Source organism: Macrobrachium rosenbergii, chromosome 4 (assembly GCF_040412425.1).
Source record: "Macrobrachium rosenbergii isolate ZJJX-2024 chromosome 4, ASM4041242v1, whole genome shotgun sequence".
NCBI lineage: Eukaryota > Metazoa > Arthropoda > Malacostraca > Decapoda > Palaemonidae > Macrobrachium > Macrobrachium rosenbergii.
In genome coordinates this window covers 53226089-53248722 of record NC_089744.1, presented here as the reverse complement: position 1 = coordinate 53248722, position 22634 = coordinate 53226089, and the positions used below count along the sequence as shown (strand labels likewise).

The window sequence follows — 22634 nt, the reverse complement described above, 5'->3', positions numbered from 1 at the left end:
CCGTAATGCAATTAAGGTACAAACAAAGAAGAATCGTGGAAACCCATTTGTCCCACAGTAATAGTTAATTAGTTTTGAGAACCGACTTTGACGAAATTACGCCTAAGAGACCAACGAACGCGCTCATTCTCTCTCTCTCTCTCTCTCTCTCTCTCTCTCTCTCTCTCTCTCTCTCTCTCTCTCTCTCTCTCTCGTGCCTCAACTCGATCCTTAATCGCATTCATTTATGATTATTCGTCATCTGTTATTAAATTCATCAGCGACGTTTGATTAGGCTCCCTTGTATGTGCGTTGTTGACATGCCCTCGTATCCAGCAGCGCATTGAAGGATCCGTATGAATAGCCGCTGAATTGCTACCTTACGGAGCTTGCTATAATTATCTATTCACGGGAAGACTCGTGGTAAGTCATTACAGCCGAAGGATTCCTTTAGGACCTGGCGGTGGGTTATGAGAACATTATAATTTGCCAGTTGACAATTTTTAACGCGAACATATTTCGTTCTTTTTATCAAAATGTAGACCTTTATTTGCTGACAAATTTTTAAGGGTTTTTCCTCAACTTATGCTTTATATTCTGACTATTTATTTATTGATTTAGAAATTCAAAGTAGTTTTATATTGTTCCATAACTATCATAACTATTCCATATAGTTGTTCGGTTCATTTTCTTGGAAATTCAGTGCTGCAGAAGACTTAGAAATGTTATTTTGAATGACTGGCATTGATTAACTTTCATGAACCTACGATTTCAGAACTTACATATCTTTTATTTTAACGGAAATATGAAAATTTCTTATTCATGTAGCTTTCTAGTACTTGCTTAATATATCATTAATATATATATATATATATATATATATATATATATATATATATATATATATATATATATATATATATATATATATATATATATATATATATATATATATGAGAGAGAGAGTGCAGCAGAAGCAGAGAACGAGCCCTCGTTCTTTTAAAGAGACCTCATTATTTTTTATTCGAGAACTTGCTGAATACATCGGACGATGGTAACCCTGAAAACATTTTTCAAAGATGCTTTCGGAGGCGCAGTCGTCCAAATTGGTCTCCGTTACTGAATGGTGTGGCGCTCGCCTCACGTTTGGTATGTTAGTGGATCACTCCCGGCCTATTGCCCACCAGTCCACCCACCTGTAAATGGCAGCGTTTCTTGAAACAAGTAAAGGCCATTGGGTTACCAGCCTCACCCCAAGACACTTGCTGAGAAACGAAAAGGCCGACTCATCTGGGACCACCCCCTCATATGTGTATGTTTGTGTAGTTATAAACTTCTGTTGCGGAGATTAATACGTTATGTAAGTTATAAACTCAAGTATATGGCCACGAGGAAAATAAAACAACGTAGTGCAAGATCTTTAGCTTTATTTTAAGGCATTCCCTCGGAAACTATATACAACGGAAAAAAGAAAACGTCACAAAAAGAGGCTGGTTTTACCAAAGAAGAAAAAGGTAAAATTGAAACCAGTTTCTGCTTACAAATTTTCTTTAGTTTTAAGGTTGGTCTTCAGATGAAGAACAGCTATCCTGGATTAACCCAGGCACTGGCTTAACAAAGGAGAGGCCGAGGACAGTAATAATACTTACTGATAATCTTTAGTTTCTCCTTTTAAACCTCTTCCGAACATCTTGACATCTAGTTCAGAATGGGACCCAGGTCATATAGACCTGGACTTAGATTAATATCATTTCATTTGTTAACGGTATTCATGCAGATTTTCAGGGTGTTTTGCTGTTATATGGCTTTGTGAACAACTAGTTCTATAACATTTAAACCATGGATGTACAAAAAGACCAATATTCTCTTGGTCATTTCTAATCCCGTGAGGAATTATCTTTGGCACTTATTTGATTAATTCATTATACATAACCGGAGAAATTAAACGCCATCAAGGTCAATCTTGATGCCCGATTAGTAAGTTGTGAGGTATATTCTTTAATTAGAAAGTACCCAGTGAATCAGTATTGGAATATCTCAAATATGAATGGACCAGATTGGATATACCCCAAACTGTCAATCAGATTTTGGGATCAGAGTTATTACTAAAAATTTAATATTTCACAGTGTTTCAGTGAGTAACCCTTTATCACCAGTTCTCTCACATTTATTTGTAGATTCTATGGGAAACATTATATTCCTAAGATTGATTAAATATCTTTAAATGATTTCTATATGTAGTTGATTTTTTGGCTGTTGTCTGAAGACCTTGATGAAAATAACCTCTTAGAAAAATTGTTGGAGTAAGTCCTATCTATCAGATTCAAGCTAAAAAAAAAAAACTTCTTAGTTTTAGACATTATTTTTAGGCCTGAACGTTTTCAATGTAGAATAAAAATAGAATAGCAATGAATAACTTATCTATTTATAATAATAAAACATCCGAGTGGATCTTGTTTGTCCTTCCCCGGGTGACATTAGGGGAGACATGACACAGCCACCCACCCCCTGCAAACCGGTTTGTCCTCCCCGGGTGGGGGAGGGGTAGGTAGGGGAACGGGAGGGTAGGGGAGACATCCACCCTACTCTTGCAAACCTGTTTGTGCCCCTAGGTGCGGGCGGGCTCTTGTCAGTCATGATTTCTTGGATAACACATTAATGAACCTAAGAAAAATCGGCCGGGGATTGTATAATCCAGCTCTTATTTTAGATGCCTGTTATATTAAACGTTGTGAAAAGATTTTTTGATAAAAGTGACAGGAAGAAAGAATTATCTAAAAACGCTGCATTATTTCATCGACTGCGAGTCCGTGAAATCATTGTTGACAATATTCAGTGTAAATGTAATTTTTTCATACGACACGCTGTAAAAATATGGATATAAAAAACTCTCATCAACAGAGTAACAACATAGGTTCAAATTTCCATATATGGACTGTGATTCGTTTTATTTTCACTAGACTAGCAACGAATTAAATGCCACGATAAAATTATATAAATATTCAGTAATAACTAGCCAAGGGAATGAGGTAATTTTGTAAACCTGAATGAAAATCATCTAGAATTGATTTGGCCCCGTAGTAGCATGATAATATTGTGTCTTTTAGAATCTTCATTAATACAGCGAATAAATGAAAATAATATTAACCTGAGCCCGTATCTAACCAAGTCTGCTCAAGATATATGACGGACATTTAAAAGAGAAACAAAAGATTATCAGAAATTTTTGTTAATGCCCTTGGTCTCTCTTTGGTTAATCATTATCTTAGTTAATCCAAGATACCTCTCCTCTTCTGGAAACCAGTCTCAGACAGTGACATCTGTAAGCATAAAATTATCTTATGCTCCTTTATTATTATTTTATTACTTTTTCGGGGGGAAGATTGTGAAACCGAGGCTTCTTTGTAATCTTTTTGTTGTTTGTGTGTGTGTGTGTATATATATATATATACAGTATATATACATATATATATATAAATATATATATGTATATATTATATATATATATACACATACATACATACATACATACATACACACACACACACACACACACAAGCTGACCAACCCGGTGCTACCCAGGAAAACTCTGAATGACAGTCTACGGGTAGGGGGAGTGAAGAGGGAAGGGTGAAGCGGAAGGGGAAGGGAAGGGGTAGGGGAAGTTACGTTCCTCTGTCAGAAGAGAATAAAAACAATAAATAAAAAATATTGTATTTCTACAATTCGCACTCAGGTGTGTCTGTATGTTTGTGTATATGTGGGAGGGAAGAAGGTCTGTCTCTCATTCAACAACAGACGGACTTACCGGCCTTAGGAATGTAGTGAAGTGTTGATGCCAAAACACCCCATAAACTTTGTTTAAACCGAATTTATAACGACGTACGCCATCATGACACTACGAAGTAGTTGCTATAACGAATTCCGAAGGTAGAAACGAAGAAGAAACGATCGAATTAATGAGAAAATTCGCATTTGAAGTAATAAAGAAAAAGTATATACTGTCATCATACATCTTGCACGTCGTGTTGAGCTAGCAGCTACTACACATGCACGAGTGAGGAAGCCAACTGGCATGTGTATGTGTTTAGGGAGAAAATCTTTGGACCTACTGGTTTAGGTTCATTGCTTTACAGCTATGAAATATGGTTTGTAACGAAGCCCAAAATATTTAATTTAACAATACAACCAAGCAGTGAGGTATATGTTTAACACTTATATTAATAATTATTACAAATTATGATCAAAATTCACGTAAATTCTGATAAAAAATTTATGGTATAGAGGATTTGGATTTATTGTTGTAGGTTAACCATACGTCTGACAGCATGGAATAAAAGGTGGAGCGCCAGGAGAAAAATGAGAATTAACCCAGGAACACTGAAGGAAAAGGTTACGTAAAAACGAAGATTTCATTTGTTTTGTCTGTGTTTGTGTGTCACGGGGTAGGGGTTTGATTTTGAGTTAAAAACCTTTCTGGAGTGACGTAGAGGCCGTGTGCAAAATTTTGTCTGGGTCTTTCAAGCTGTTCGGATTTCTGTAGTGGACAAACAAATATACAAACATTCACTTTGTATGTATATATATATATATATATATATATATATATATATATATATATATATATATATATATATATATATATATATATATATATATATATATATTGTATATGTATGTACAGTATGTATGTATATAAAAGCCAGCCAACGTTGATCGGCCATATCAAGACTGAACCATCTGTGTATCAAACTACCGCAGCATTGATACAGGAGGGGGAGGGGCCGGGGGGCCACCCTCGATGCGAAAGCCCTAACTTCCGATACTACAATACTTGTATCAAATATTGTTTCTTTACCGTCTACCCAGTATCATGTTTGAGACAGCTCTTCCGTCGATTTCCTCTTGTTGTAACTTGTGATGAAGTTTGTATTGATTTTTGCGTTACGATTAGTGCAGTATTCTGCGATAGTGAAAGCCATAAACGTATGTAGTGGGTTTTACTCTATTTAATTATTTTTCTTTCTTTTCAATCTCTCCAACATCCAGTTCATGCTCATAGTTCATCCGAACACAGTCACCTTCGAGAGTTTATCTGAATTAATTGGTGCTTATTGCATTTTCATGATAATTTTGTTGACTTTCCGTGAATCATACAATACCTGCTCTCGCAAAGGAACGCAGTGCTTCATAATCTCATTTTGGGGGAAACGATACACGATCATTTTCGCACCCAAAGAATTCGTATTAGTTTGTGCCTCCGGATGACGTAAAATACGTCAGCTTTTCATTTTGCGCTGTTATTGCTTCTCCTATAACGTTACCTAACTTTATCTAACTCGTCCAAACGAACGGAAGAATTAAGGCGATTCCTTTTGATTGCGGAAATTTCATGATTTTTCATGGCTTCTAGAACTCCTCAAAGTACTTGTGATTTTTATTTTCAAGTCTGTCGTCTTATTTCCCATATCGAGAGGCAGTTGTGTCGTATAGGACGTAGGTTTTTATATTTTCTAGCCTATTGAATGATGATCCAAAAAACTGTCATTCGTATTTAAAATATAATCCATGCCATTTGTCAGAAAAGTGAAATAATAGATACAAGTAACTTTGTATATGTCGATTCGGTCAGTGTTACATAACTTTGCAATGTTGCAATTAGGAAAAAACATATAAACAAATATATTGGCGCTTCTTTGAACTGCACATTTATGTACAGTGGCATTCACGTGGTAACGATAGCTTCCAAAACAATGTGGGCTCAGTACAATTCACAGACTGAAAGTTGGTAAAATTTATTTTTTCTCACGAGTGATTCGTTAGTTTTCCATCACTGTTGCTGTGTTTATTTTGCTACAGGCCTGTACTGTTGTAGACAAGCATAGGTATGCATATATGCATTCAAATGAATCCCAGTCAGCTTTTATTTAGTTTTAATCAAAACATAGATATTTATAACAGACTGAAAATCAAAATACTAAATTTTAATCCTTTGGAAAGCTTTGTGTGAAAGGGCAGAGTTTTGGAGACATTTTCTGTCCACGTACTTACACACACACACACACATACACATACCCAAGCGCACACACACAGTCTTGGAATGCTACCCCGGTGTCTCACTTCCTCGGTCTCACAGTATTAGATTATTGCAGCGAAAAAAGGAACGGCAACAGAAATGAAAAAGGAGGACTTGCAAGAGAGAGAGAGAGAGAGAGAGAGAGAGAGAAATGACAAAAGAGAAGTCGCCGATAAGATTACCCATTTCTACGCTCGAAGAAAAAAGTTGAAAATTGTATGAGAGCATGTTTGCGTTTATCGTTCTCTCTCTCTCTCTCTCTCTCTCTCTCTCTCTCTCTCTCTCTCTCTCTCTCTCTATTCTTGCAATTCCTCGTTTCTGAATTTATGTTGTAAAGAGGATCGTGCTGAATTGTTATATAGGTGAAATTATAAATTGTGATAGTTATCTATAGTGATAGTAACAGTATCTCCCTAATTAATAATAATTGATAGAGTTAACGAGGTATGTTTGCTCGACGCTTCTCCCCCACAATAACGCATATTTTTTTAAGTACTCTGAATTTGTCAAAATGATATTTAAAAAATAAGTAACTTACCACCATACAAATATGACGTGATACCTACTAAGTACTGAGCTATCATGATGGACATGTAGTTTCGAAACTTTGATACGGAACCTAAATTCGACAGGAATATGTAAAAGACAGTCGAACTCCATTCGAGAAATCTGTTAATGTATGGGTGGATAAGTCAGTTAGCACTCATGATCAAAATACAAAGGAATAGGTTCGACTCCCGTCCAGGGTGCGTGGACCAGTCGAATGTAATTCCCATACCGGTACAAGTTATTCCCAAGGTATATGGGTAATTCAGTATTTGTTGTTCACTTGTATCTTTCTCTCTCTCTCTCTCTCTCTCTCTCTCTGTATATATATATATATATATATATATATATATATATATATATATATATTTGTGTGTGCACATTAACCTTCCAAATTTTTAAATTGATCTTCAGATCCAAGCTGTTAACTCTGAACGAAATCGTAATATAGGGCATAACGTGCTTGTGTAAATACGGAAATTATTTTTCATTCCGAACCAACAAGCAAACATTTCCTGCTTCCTTGTTGAATTATGGCCACATGAATTAAACGCGACTAGATAATCACTTTGTTTCATCTCCATTTATTATGCTTTGCCTCCTATTTGCTTAATACTACGACTTGTTAGGACTAATGTCCACCCGTTAATCCTCTGTTGTGTTCTGGGATTAGTGTCGTATATCGACTGAATTAATACGACTTAACTCTCTCTCTCTCTCTCTCTCTCTCTCTCTCTCTCTCTCTCTCTCTCTCTCTCTCTCTTTATTGCTGGCCTCGCGGGAAGTGATAAGCGCTTTCACCTTACAAACTAAGGTACCAGTGTTCGATCTTATAAATCCAGTATAACGTTGATGCCTTGAGCAATAAATTCAGTACCTAGTTAGAGGAATTTTGTGGGTTGCAATCAGGGTAATAAAAGAGAAGTTAGAAAAAACACTAGACTTTGGTGGAACTATACAAAATATATGTTCTTTGTCTGTCTGTCTTTCTCGAACTCGTATTACTTTTTCATGTCATCTTTAAAAACAAAAGAAGAATAGAGCCTTCAGAACATAACAAAGCAGAGTCTGGGTATCTCGGTATTTGTGAATGTGTAATAAGAATGCCCATCTTTGCAGAGTTGTACAGGTAAAGTCTACGTGGCCATGTAAATTTTTAAATCCAGTTCACTTCTTTGTTTACACTAAAGTAACATGAGACAAGTTACCATGAAATATATGACATATCGTAGCACGTCATTTTTTCCCGAATTGTGTCTCGAATTTTCATACGTAAAACCTGTGTCGTCTTCATTCTTTATTATTATCTTCAGTCTGTTATTGGTGTTATGCGATTCTTCGAATGGAAATTCGTATCAGGATGCTTTGCAGTGGAAATGTACCGAATTTTGGAACGTTTGGAATGTGAATGGTTCGTTGTTCTCATATGGAGGTGATATATATGTATAATATATATATATATATATATATATATATATATATATATATATATATATATATATATATATATATATATATATATATACTGTATATATATACATATATATATATATATATATATATATAATATATATATACAGTATATATATATATATATATATATATATATATATATATATATATATATATATATATATATATATATATAATATATATATATATACATATATATGTATATATATACACATATATATGTATATATATATATATAATATATATATACAGTATATATATATATATATATATATATATATATATATATATATATATATATATATACTGTATTACTGTATATATATGGTGCTTAAATGTCATTTTCTCCTTAAGGTCGGTGGCTTCAGGAGATGCTTCGCTATCAGCACTGAGCAAGTGGTTCAGGCTGAGTTTGCTATTTCAGCGTCTCCTCATCCCTGGCTGCGACCCACCAAAGTCAACTTACTGACGTGTAACTCTTTCACTGCTTAGGTTAACAAAGGCACAAGATGATTTTACACTACATGCGTTACTGCTCTGTAGCTGGTTGACAGAATATAATCTTATACACAAGCAGCACGCAACCACACTTTTTGCCAGCTCACAATTACATTTTTTAATACTAAACGTTAGTGTTGCCTGCGCCCTTAAGAGTTTTCTGTCACTTAATAACCAGAGAAGTCTTCACATTCTTCACTTTACTTTGCTAAATTTCTGATCCCGTCATCGTGACGCTAAAGATTCCATTTTTTAAGAATAAATTTCAAGCTGACATTTCTGACTTTGTTCTGTTTTTGTCTTCACCACGGGCCCTAATACAAGTATGCAGAATAAAGATACATTTGTTCAAGTCAGGGGATGGTACGTATCGTCCATATTCTTGGGACTTGTCGGATCGATTCTCTCATATATTACCGTCATTTTGGCAGTAAGGATACGCTAGTGTATAAATGATCCTGTGTCTTGCAGAACAAAGAGGAAAAACAAATTACGTAGGAAAGGGAGAATCGTTTCGATACTCGATTGCATTATATGTGGCATAGACGAGTTGTTAGAGAGTTTCTCGGCAACTTATGGGACAAACCAGTTCATTTTGTTTCTGTCCTTTTCCTCTTCAAACTTCGAAAACTGTCATATATAGTACTCCCCAAGTTTCGATGACAAGAGGGGTGTAACTTTACGAGGGTGTGTACGCGTGTCCAAGAGAGAGGGAGACAGAGAGAGAGAGAGGAAAGCAGACAGTGTGTTATTGGTTGACCATTTTCTAATCCTAGAGCTCTCTCTCTCTCTCTCTCTCTCTCTCTCTCTCTCTCTCTCTCTCTCTCTCTCTCTCTCTCTCAGTATCTTTGTCCTTCCTTTCTGTTGGAAACAATCAAATATTTCATCTGACTTCGTTTCGTTTTAGCTTTTCACCATAGAATTACAATAAACCGTAGGTTTTTAAAAATGTTGCCATTCTTATTCTTGTTTTTCTCTCTTTTGAAAAATTTATTTTTAATCTTGCTCTTTTAATACAATCATCTTTTGTTATAGAATCTGATATATATTGATAATTTTTACAGTGTTTGTGAAAAATAAGTCAGAACAAGTCACAATCGGTCTTTGAATTCCATTTTCATTATTCAAATGCTTCCTAGGAACCTGTGAAGCATTTACTTTCTTTCGAAGTTCATGAGAACATCAAGACTGCAAGACGGCTTAAAAAAATATACAACTATAGGTCAAGTTTGAGTATAATCCCTCCTGTAGAGCTCTTCGTGAGTTTTCATAAAATTTTACTGGCTTACTACTCAGGTCTTGGTTAGTATTTGAGTCAGAATTCGGTATGTGGCTTATGGAAACTTGACTGTTCGTTAATCATTAGCTAAACTTTATTCGTTAACGTTGAGTACAAACCTCGTTTAGAAGTAGATTCCTGTTACGACGACTGGAAAGTTTTAACTTTCAGTGAAATGCCCTTCAGAACAAAGACTCCTGTTTCTGCTCTTGAATCATTTGATTAACTAAAACGCTAATGATGATTACTCTTATATTCCTCCTCCTAAGGGCTTGGGAAACCGTCAACTGGCTATAGATTGCTAGCAGGATGAAGGTTCTACATTTGTCCTTAGGAAACCTTAGACTGCCAGTAGATTGTGATCAGTAGAGAAACACAGGAAAGCCTTTGCCTGGCAATTTGTTGTTAGAAACAGTAAAGAATTTTTATGCAGCTTTGAGATATCTTTCACCAAAAGTAGGCTCCCAGTATTATGGAAACTTTTGGGGTGGGTTTGGAAACTACTGACTAGTCATAAATTGCCAATAAAAATGAAAATTTCCATTTCAACGTTTGAAAAATGTATCGATTGGCAACAAAATTTCAGTTACAGTAAAGACCCCACTGCAGGCTTCGGGAATTAATGAAAGGATTATGAAAGTAAATATTCGCATTACAGCCTACCTGGAAGTTTAACAGAAACCACAGTAATTAGGTTACTCAGTGTACTTAGGTCAAATACTGTAAATACAGATAACATTGAACTAAAATAGAAAACATTTAGGATTTGAGCTTCCGAGTTCCTATTGCAGAAACATTTTACTCCGTTTCATTGGCCAGTGGGAGAAGATATCCTTGGCTAGAAGCCTTTGAATGACAAAAATGCCAGACTGTAAAAATTTCAGTATGACCATATGAATAATATCCTATTCAGTAGAATCCAATTTCGGAACTGGTATTTAAGATTCCATTTGAAGCCTTGGTAAGTATTTGCCTGGTTTATTAAATCGCGTGTTGAAAAATTAGGTAAAGTTGACACCATTATCTTGCAACGCTCTAGACTATGTCATTTTGTTTGCTTTTGTTTCTTCGAATCTAACATTGTCTCTTTATGCAACCTATCTTAGAGGAGTTCTGTAAGGGGAAATGAAAATTATACTTTCTGAAATTACTACTTGCCATGCTTTATCCAGAATCCATTCTAATTAAACGAAATAATTATACATTATCTGTTACAAAATACTAAGATTATTGCATTTATTAGAATAGAATAATTAGTATGATAAAAAGTGAGATGAAAGTATTCAGAGCAACTTTGAAGATAATGAACTGATGGATGAAGGATCCGAAACTACAAAAATTATAAAGGTCTGTAACGGTGACAATTTTAGCATTATAAGTATTGGTTTTTCTCCATAATTTCAAGTAAATTATTTATTTTTCAGTATTATTTCATTTTGAAAATGTTAATTAGTAGTAGCATGTATTTTTAGGGAAAACCAAACGAACAGCCTCCTGTCCGTAATTTCGTAAGACGTTTGGCACTCCGTGTCACTCACCCATGAAGCAGCTTGTCAGTTCAGCTCATTCGTACTAGCCATATAGATTTTCTATCCCTTCCATGTGGCCTCTCTCTCTCTCTCTCTCTCTCTCTCTCTCTCTCTCTCTCTCTCTCTCTCTCTCTCTCTCTCTCATTCCAGTTTGTTTAGTTTATTGCCTCTAGTATCCTCTTGGTATTCAGGCATACTGTTTTATACTTAAAGCTGGGTTTTTCCTAAAATGAAACTTATTTATTTTGAACATCTCATCCTATATTGAACTGTTCCATTATTTTCTGTTTTCTTGCATCATCTGATCATTCATTTGAAGAAATGAGAGTTTTATTTGTTATTACCACAATTTTATGATTACGCTTTTGCCTGGATTAGTGTACGAACCTTCATTAGCTTGCAACCAATGCGCATCATGTTCTCTCCTTTGTAAGTCTTCGAACTGTTATGAATTAAGATAACTTTTATTTGAGCTGATTTTCTGCAGCTGTTGGCAAGGCTATGTTACCAGACGAGACTGGCTTCAGTCACAGAGGATCGGCTTTTGGAAAGGGAGTTTTTCTTTTTCACCTGGCGTTAACGTGAAGCCTAAATAGTCGGAATCCAGATACTAGAATTTTTTCCGTAGGTTCTTAGGAACATGAAATCGTGCTTCATATCAGATATGTAAATACCACAGTTTTTTTTTTTTTTTTTTTATATTAGTGACTGGGCGTAGACATACTCTGGTTGGTGTTACCTAACCTTAGTTTGATATTAAAAAAATGCTTTAATCATGTAGATATTTCCGTTTGTAATTTGATGCTGATAATCAGCTGGAATTACTAAAGGAAGTTTGTTTTTATTATTATTATTATTATTATTATTATTATTATTATTATTATTATGGAACAAACTCACAAGGATATGACGTTCATTTAAAAGAAGCAACAAAAGGTAACAGGAAATACAGAAAGAAGAGATCAGTTATGAGAAAAAAACAAATTAGCAAATTAGTAAATAATTAAATAAAAATGTAAGTGAATTATTAAAATACAAGGAGAATTGTTGTAGGGTAGTTATGCGTTGCATCTTCCCTTTAACTATTGAGATTCCAGTTGCACAACATCTTCAGGGAGACTGTTCCACAGTCCAACGGTGTGAGGAATAAAGGAGGACCTCTGAACTTTTCGATAAGTACACTTGTGGGTATTATCAGATTTTAACTAGAGAACTTCGGATTCTCTCTCTCTCTCTCTCTCTCTCTCTCTCTCTCTCTCTCTCTCTGGAAGACCGCGTCCAAAACTGATGTGATCAGGTTCCATGAAGTGTGACAGTCAAGATGCTTATGTAGACGCGCTCGACCGACGGCCATTGGTATTCATGACATGTGTTTGAAGGACGCTATGGATTACGGGTCCATATTCAGAAGGCATCCCTATGCTGATAGCGTCAGCATAAGGATAAGAGGGTTCCTCTCTCTCTCTCTCTCTCTCTCTCTCTCTCTCTCTCTCTCTCTCTCTCTCTCTAATGTTTCCACCCTGTGTTCCCTACCATGTAGCATTGTCGCTACCAGAGTCGTGTTGTTATCATTTTTTCCAACTTTCATTGCTCTTCGTGTCGTTTATATTTTGCTTTCTTCCATTTTTTCTGTTGTAATTTTATTTGTTCCTTTTGTTTAGTTTTTATTATATTGCAATTTTAAATAAAATTTGCCATCTTATCCTAGTTTCTTTATATAAGGAACTTTGTACCAATCTCTTTAAATTGTCGTGTCTGTTTTCCTTCTTATGTTCCCTTTTTGAGATATAAAGTGGCTTTATCTTCTCAAATTTTTGAAAGAAATTTTAGAGCTCAGTTATTGCTCGAGCATGTTTAGTGTAAGAAAAAGATATCCAGTGCTTATTAAACATATCCATTTCATCCCGTTGCCTTCCATCTTGAACATCGGTACATCAAAGTAAGCTCTTACGCAAATCGAAGGAAGCATTCAGAATCCAATTAGCACAAACTTCATGTTCTGATTATTAGTCCCAAACACACCAAAGTCATAACAAGATTACTTGGGTGTAGGTTAATCGTCAAAGTTAGATTAGATAGGAATCTGTAGTCGTAGCCGTTACACAGACCCGAAAGTTTTCACGTGCGTGTCATTCGATGCTACGTGTATCACCTTAATTACTTTTTTCAGCTGCATCTCTCTCTCTCTCTCTCTCTCTCTCTCTCTCTCTCTCTCTCTCTCTCTCTCTCTCATTTTTCATGGGAATATTACGCGATAAACTTGTGTGTGTCGTATTGTATTCATTTGTGTTTACATATGCATGTATGTGTGTATGTATACGTATGTGAAAAGAGTGCCCAGGTACCACAATTAACCACCCTATCCATTGGTGACCATTTAGATATTGCTTCCAAGTCCTAGCTAGAGAAATAGCCTCTGTAATCTTGCCTTCCACTCTATTGGTATGCTGCAAGGTACGCTCGAGAAAACATTAATTTGCTCATTTATTTTTCAGCTATTATTTATTTATATTTACTTTGTACAGTGAATTTCATTGCTCAATGGAAAGGATTATATGTTTAGTACTGTTTTGTTATTAGCATGCATTGTCAGTTTTACTAATTTTTTCATGAGACCTTTTATATGTTAGTGCAAAAGTATTTATGCACATCCTGAATAATATATACTATATATATATATATATATATATATATATATATATATATATATATATATATATATATATATATATTATATATATATACTGTATTATTTTTATATCTTACGTTATACCCTATCTTCCTCTCCCTGCCCACTCAACTGCGCTATCAAAAACAGCAAAACAGCATCTCCCTGATGCTCCGTGTTTCTCTTCAAAGCTCGCTGTTCACTCGCAGGCGCCCATTCCATCTGACCCGCCGCATTTTTCAGTCTTGCACGTTCCTCTTGTTTTCCTTATGATGCCATCCGTCACCGGGTGTGTCCTCCCAGCTCTTTTTGCAGCGGATCCATTTGTTTCTTTCGCATTTTTCTTCGTGGGACCTTTAGTTCCTTCCAGCTTTCATTCATCCATCCTCATCCGCCACTTGTCAGCTGCCGTTAGTTTTGGCTCTGCCTTTTCGTCCCAACTTTCGTCGCGAATTTTTGTCGCGTCGCGGAGGGTCTCTTCCTTCCTATTTATTTCTCTTGTCTCCCTTCTGGCTAAAAGACAAATTCATCGTTCCGGGTTTATTGTCGAAAATTGATTTGTTCTTGGGTAACTCCATGCTTTCTTGATACAGTTTCTGTAGCATTCTTGTTACAAGAACAACACAGTTGCAATTTTACCAGAATTGCTCTCTCTCTCTCTCTCTCTCTCTCTCTCTCTCTCTCTCTCTCTCTCTCCCCCGTCTTTTTTTGTGAAAGGCTACATGACGGACAACCAAATGCTCTTATCTAAACCAAGTCCTAAAGTAAAAATGGAGTAGAATTTGGAAAGAGAAAGAATGTGTGCTGTTTTTTTTATCTCCAAGGAAGAGGGAGATACGTCACTCCTAAGAGAGATGGTAGCGGGAAGGGTGTTTGTCCATTTATATATTAATAGTGAAGAACAAAGTTATCACAAGTTTTGAACCTCTGCTTTCTAAATACAAAGAATTGAAAGAAATGTAGCAGCGAAGTTGAAAGGCCAAAACCTAAAGCTAATGTGCTTTAAGTGCAACTTGTATTGCAAAATAAAATGTTACAAATGCACTTCATGAACAGGGTCTCTTTGCGTGTAGTTGCTTGTGTAAGTAACCGATGCGATTGTACACAGTGATACAGTGTATAGTGATTGAAGTTTCAAACAGTAACAGTAAGTTTTGTTAATAACTGGAAGTTGGAGATGTCCAATTTTTTTTTAAATTATTCCTGTGAAATATGATATACTTCGCCCCTCTTAAGCACCACCAGACTGTAAATATATTAAAAAGTGTAGGCTACTATTAACTAAACATGTTCCTTATATCTGCCCTTTTATTCTCGGAAAGTGTATTTCTTATTGTTAATATTTTTGTATGAGAGATATTACATTCTTTCAGTAAGTTTCAAACAAAACTGATTGTAAAATTGATTGTACAGCATATCGGGTTTGATTTATTGTGTCTAATCAATTTGGAATTTATGTTATCAGTAGTTAATGTAACATATTTATCTTTGTTTTGAAATGCATTCCATTTCCAGCATTACATTTTCATTCCTTAATCAATCAGGAACACCCTCTTCCATCAAAACTGGCATAAGAACCTGGAAGTGATGTTTACTTCTATCTTCTTTCCAGATCAAAACAGTTGATTAAGGATGCCATTATGGACAATGACTTCCTCAAGAACCTTGACTCCAGCCAAGTCAGGGAGATCGTCGACTCAATGTACCCCCAGGAATTCGCTGCCGGGTCCTGGGTCATCCGGGAGGGGGATGTTGGTAAGGATTTGTGTTTTCGTATAATTTTTATGGAAGTAATAATGGTTGGTGATTTGGGAAATCATTTTCTCTTTCGAGTAATATGATTTTTAACTCTGTGGAGTAATTTGGTTTTTAACTCTGTGATCAGTATTTGGTTTGTAATGACAAAGTCTGCCTAGTTGCAACTGAGAGATTGTTATCTTCACAAATTTTCCTTACACTTTTTCCGTTGGCAAAATTTAAAATAGGAATTCCGTGCATAGTGCATGAAGTATCTTGAGATCTGTGCACACAGAGACCCAACCCCACCACACACACATACAGTATAAATATATATATATATATATATATATATATATATATATATATATATATATATATATATATATATATATATATTTTGTGTGTGTGTGTATGTGTGCGCGTGCGTACTTTGGCCATAGTTACTCAGATTGATAAAGCTTAACAATTTTGCTGGCGTTAGCCCTTATCAGTGTGCAAAATTAATTTCGGTATTAAAGAATTATGTCCTGTGTCCTGTGCCAAGAAAAAAAAAAGCCAGGATTTAATAATACCCTTCACTACATCGTAATGAAGCCTGCAAAAGACTTTTCAACTCTCAGCTTGGAACGGTGAGGCGAATCGGATTTTACATTGTCGAAATTCTGTGCTTTCAGAAAAATTCAACGTCTGTGTTTGTTCGTTGGTATGTTTTGCGAGTGCACGTTTCTTATGTTTTTCGCTTTCTTTGACCATATCAGGATCACATCTGTACGTCTCCGCGGTAGGCGAGCTTGAAGTCATCAAAGACGGCGAGATCCTGGGCAGGATGTCCTCTGGAAAGGCGTTCGGCGAGCTGGCCATTTTGTACAACTGCACACGAACTGCCAGTATCAAAGGTAAGGATCTGTCTCACTCTTATATATATTTGAAAAAATTTCCAGTATTATTTTTTCCTGATATAGTTTATTTTTGTACCTGGAGATACAATTCGTTTAAGGAAACTGCTATCATCTTGATTGTCTTTCCGACTGCTTTTACGAGGTAAAGCTCATTTACTGTCTTTCGGGATGCCTGAACCAGGTAAAGCCTATATGCTGTTTTTCGGGCTACCTATACGAGATAAAGCCCATATACTGTCTTTAAAGCCCATTCCGGGGCAAGGTCATCTGAATCTTCTAACGACAGCGTGATTATAATGTTTTGAGGCTTTCTGTTTTCCTTATAACTGATATATATCTAAAGTTGCTCATTTAAATAAGTCAGGTGATTGGTAATGCTAATCAATAAGAGGGATAAAGATACCGCAGTATTAATGAAGAGTTTGAGAATGTGTAGATTTTATATTTTTTGGTGGAAAGCTGCCTAGAGAAATGCAGTAACTTCATAGAAGACAAAATACTATCCTTTACCACATTCATCCCGTAACTGTCGAAACAATGCTGAAAATTTCATACAGAATTCACCTCCTTCATAATGCCAGCTGCGCTATAGGCTTGAAGGGAATCCTTCACTTACGTTTTTCATGTACTTGCTTTTCATAGAGATGAGGAGCCTTTCACTCTAAAACGTGCTGCTATTCATTGAAACCAGGATTTTCTTGGTCGTCGGCCCCTTGTACACTCACTCAAAAATGTATTGCAAGATACTTCAAAACATTTCAGACAACAGCTTATAATAGTGACAGCTGGCGCTACTTTTAAACTCATTATTTATATCATTTCCATTTTCATTCATTCTCATCACAGCGCTGAATGACCCTGTGGGTCCCAGTGCTTGACTTTATTCCTAAATCACATATACCTACTTTCTTATTTTGTCTAAATGAACAATAACAACTTTACTTCTTGATTCTATCTCTTCCTTCATTTTCTCAAGGTCCTGCTTCCACGATCGACTTCCTGTATAATTCTCCCTTTTTCTCTCAGACAAACACTTACATACTCCGCAAGTTTCCAAAACATGCGGGTAATATGCTAATGACCATCACTACAACATGTACTGTATAAGAAGTGTCAGCCGTTCTACCTCCCAGTCATTTCCTAAACTGTTCACTTAAATCTGCTCCTTCCTTCATTCCTTGTCACTACCACGTTCATAGAAATTTACTGTAGAGTTAAAACAGAGATGAAATTTGTAACTGTGAGTCTTTGGAGAAAGGAGACGAGTTCCTAAAAATGAAATATGTCCTCATCCGAAGCAAAGCTTTTGTTCTGATAATACCGCGCTGGGAATACAAACGGTATGGCTTTAGACATTCCTTCAGTAAGGATTTTGTCTGTGTAGACACTTTTCATGCACTTTCACACTAATTCTGACTAATTCTGCGGAATACGGGGCATTCACTTTATGTGGCTAGCTTGGAGTATTTGTGAACGAATCAAATTTTATCGATTTTGAGTTAAAATGATACTTGATTAAGTACTTGATGTGTATTTTTTTTATTAGAAATTTAGTAATATGTAGAATAATAGGCAAATGGCTTGGTAAACTGGGCTTCCAGTTGCAGGTGAACAATTTTTCGTGAAGAAACTTAGAACTAAATATATCTTAAAATTTTTTTACGTGTCATGTACTTAAATTATTTCATAAGAAATAAATTAATGGTGAGCCAAGTTAAATGCTAAATTAGATCGATTTAAAGTATCGGAACTGTCAAGAAAATGTTATTAACATTTTGCGCACAGACAATAGACAATAAGCCGTGATACGCGTTGGAGGAATTATCTATACTAAACTAACCCAGATTTTCCTCACTAGAATCTGATGCGGGAAGAGCAATTGCTGTGAGTACGAGAGAGCACTACAGAAGTCTAACAGCTGATTACTCTTCTTCGTTAACGCAACTAGGAACATGCAAATAGGTTTCCTTTTACTGCAGTAATTAAACAAAAGAAAAATAAGGAACGAAACATGAAAAGGATGAGAGAGAAGAAAGAAGTACAAATAATGCTGTCAGTAGAATAGGATTAAAAGGTCCAGAACACACACACACACACACACACACACACAAAGTGTTCGTATCATAGCAAAGATCACGTTTAGTAGGAAAAACATGGTGAACATCGTAATGAAATTCGCCAATTCTAACAGAGTTATTCATTCTTTCTTACAAAAACACGAAATTTGATATGGTCTCCACCGTTCTGGCTATCCATTAGAGATTATTGTTATTTTATTGCAAGAGTGAGAGGTAAATCGAGTTACTGTGAACGGTTTACTTATAATGAATATCAGTTGGCAGCGCAAGGAAATGGCAGTTGGAGCAACACCTATAAAAAAAAGAAGTTATTACATTTAAATTCACTTTCACTAGTTTGTTTCTAGATGTTTTCATAATGCATCTTTTTATATCCTTCACACGCCATTTTTTTTTTCATTTTGACATTATAAGATGGAATATATAAGAGTATTTATATACGTTAAAAAGATTTCTGTCTGATGTCTATTCCAGTCAAAACATCTTTGAGAATTTTATTTTCCTTACAATTTGATAAGATTCAGTGTCTCAGGCGTCCGTGAGATCCTTTAAGCAGGAATCCTTCATCGGCTCATGCTCTGTTGCTAGTAATCAAAAGGAATGGGAAGTCCTTTGAAGAAAGTCTCTCTCTCTCTCTCTCTCTCTCTCTCTCTCTCTCTCTCTTCTCTCTCCTTCATCTGTTCGTCAGCGTACTCTCGCTTTTATCTCCCAACCACTCCGTTTTCTTAGGGACTAATTAAATCTCCTACGGCTAAAAAGCCCTGGCCCTGGATACATTTCTTTGGCTAAATGGTGTGGCTAATTACATCAAGACGAGGCTCCCAGTAACATTATATATATATATATATATATATATATATATATATATATATATATATATATATATATATATATATATATATATACATGTATATGTGTGTGTGTAATATATATATATATATATATATATATATATATATATATATATATATATATATATATATATATATATTACATATATATGTGTGTGTGTAATTGTGTGTATATATATTATATATATATTATATATATATATATATATATATATATATATATATATATATATATATATATATATATATATATATATATATATATATATAATATTCATAATCAGTATATGTTTGTGTGTGTCTGCTGTTTTCCTCATATTTTTATTGCGTTCGTTAACTTGAGAATTATGTGGTTGAAAAGTTTATTTATGAGTATTCGGTTGCGAGACCGCATCCTTATAATCTTAATTCGGACGGTTAAGCCATCAAGGACGGTTGCAGAGTGGCTGGGAGTAGGAAGCTGATTTTCGTGGATGTGGGATTTCGACCATGCACTCCAAAAGCGAGTTCCACTTCGTTTCTGTGGGGTTGCTCGGTTCTCAGTTCGAGATAGTTTAGGAAAACGAAAGGAAAGAAATCCATACATACTTAACATGATAACCACACTGCCCTCATAACTCCTCGATTTCGTCACATTTTTGGATACGTCTGCCATTACAAAGCCTGAGATCCTAATGCAAGAAGAATATGAAGAACTCTTGGCCAGGTCGGTAACGTGACCTTGCTCTGATACTCCGGATGTGCGTTCGGATCTTGCTGCGAACGTCAGAATTTCTTCTTATTCTTGCACCTGGTTCTAAGGCTTTTTAGTCACAAGTATATCCGAAAAGTGTATAGAATTCGAGAAATTAAGAGAGCATTATAACCATTTTAACCATTTACATACAAATCAGGTAAAAAGTGACCAGTAGATCCTGCATACATAATACATACATACATACATATATATTTCATACATTTTTCTACATATACACAGGCACATATATAATCTAAAGAAATAAAGTTTACAGGATATGACCTTGAATTCGAAATAGACCGTATATTTTAACAGTCATAATGTTACCGAAGCTGTTTACCTAAGAATTACTGTAACATCCCACTAACACTATAAGGTCGACTCACACGATATATAGGGTTTAGGATTTTCTATTTATCAAGATTTTATCACGTCAGAGTTGTGAAAATATCCCAAAGTACGAAGGTAACGATTAGCAACCCATTCGAGGCCAGCTATAAAGATTCATGAATGATATAACTATGTGAGAACTGACCACGAAACCTTGTAAGACCTAGAAAACAATCAGCATGATGAAGTGGTACTTGTAGAAATATACTAACGTCTTATTAATATTTCTTTTCTTAGAAATACAACCCAACACTGAACCCAACAAAATTATACAAGATTTATATATATAAATTTATACGATTTAACCTTGGGAAATGCTTATCATAAGCCAGTTAGAGACTCTAAATGAATTATTTCGTTACCCTTTATTTTTGCTTAAAATCTGACTACTGTTGATTCAGGAAATCGTAAAAAACAAGGAAAAATGGGGAACTTATCTGAGCTGAGGGCTCTGCTCACAAGGTATTTGTAAGTAAACACGTTAGGGCAAGTTTAAAATTACGTGTATTTACATGAAATGAACTACCAGAAGATGAAATGGACTTACCAGTTAGGCAAGGCCTTAGGGGTTAATAAATTAGAACTGGGAAAACTTGAAGGTATATCCGTCGGTGTGACGATGCAGTTACAAGGCACAGTCAAGAGAGATTTCCACGGCTAACAAGCCCTCTGTAAACGGAGAGATTCACGAATTAAAAGCCAGTAAGGACACGGTTAAATATGCATAGGACAAGGTGAGCACAGAGGGTGCCAAAGAAGCCTTGAACACACAATTTTATATAGTTATTTAAAAACAGGCATTTACGTAACACTGCCGTATGGAAATACTGGCACTTAGAAATGGAAATAGGAAGTTTAGTACGAGAATTAAAATAATGTGACTGACTGGAAGAACCTTTACAACAGATCACTTTACCTTGTAGGAGAGGTGGCTTCAGTGAGGGTTAATGGCGGCGGAGGAAGGGCTAAGGGCTTCACTGGTAAGAATACTAAAGGTCCCTACAAGATAGGACCACATGGTAGGGCATGGCTCTCTGAAGGAGGCGGGAATGGAAGGGGGAGATGTGTCTCGCTCGCGTCCAACATTGTCTCTCTCGATTGTTCCTTTGGTGAGGCCCTTATATGACTTCGGTCAGGGGTCAGGAGGTTACCCACAGGTAGATGGGGATGGTGTCGTTTCCCTATGCTCGGGCATCATTTATGACTCAAGGTCCAGGGGTTCATTCTCTTAATCCGTGTCACCGGCTCTATTCTGCCTCCAGCCTGACTTAGTCTCTTCACAACCTCGTGTCTGTGTAAACAAAAGTTTCCTACAGCGTCACGTGTTCGAGAATAGAAAGTTGAAAGGGATATACAGAGTGCAATTAACAGATTAAGGGAGGGGCCAATATTCCTTTCGCCCTTCCTTGTCAGGCAGTGCCAAAATGCACTGTTGTATTTTCCAGTTGTAACATAAGCATTCGGTGGCTGTAATGCTTGGGAAGATATATATATATATATATATATATATATATATATATATATATATATATATATATATATATATATATATATATATATATATATATGCTGTTTGTTTATATGTATGTATATATATATATATACATATATATATATATATATATATATATATATATATATATATATATATATATATGTATGTATGTATGTATGTATGTGTGTATATGTATAAGTATGGTACAACCTTCCCGTATCGAGATTGGTGTTTCGAAATAATTATTTTTACTTCTCAGCTCCTCAGAAGGCAGTGATATAGCTTGGCTGGTTGGGAGGAAAGGGGGATTCGTCCATTCGTTTAATTCAGCGTTTGATGCTTCGGCAGTGAATGACCTTCGCTTAATCAGTCAATTTCTTAATGACGTCACTCCTTG

The 22634-nt window shown here is 35.6% G+C and overlaps 1 protein-coding gene across 1 annotated transcript in view; it reads left to right on the top strand.

The window, feature by feature from the left end:
• The window catches only part of LOC136834696 (cGMP-dependent protein kinase, isozyme 1-like), a 495388-nt gene that overhangs the window by 420165 nt on the left and 52589 nt on the right, over positions 1-22634 (top strand). Inside the window, exons 4-5 of the mRNA XM_067097281.1 lie at positions 15661-15803; positions 16547-16684. Coding sequence (XP_066953382.1) covers positions 15661-15803; positions 16547-16684 — 281 coding nt within the window. The remainder of the gene's footprint in view (positions 1-15660; positions 15804-16546; positions 16685-22634) is intronic.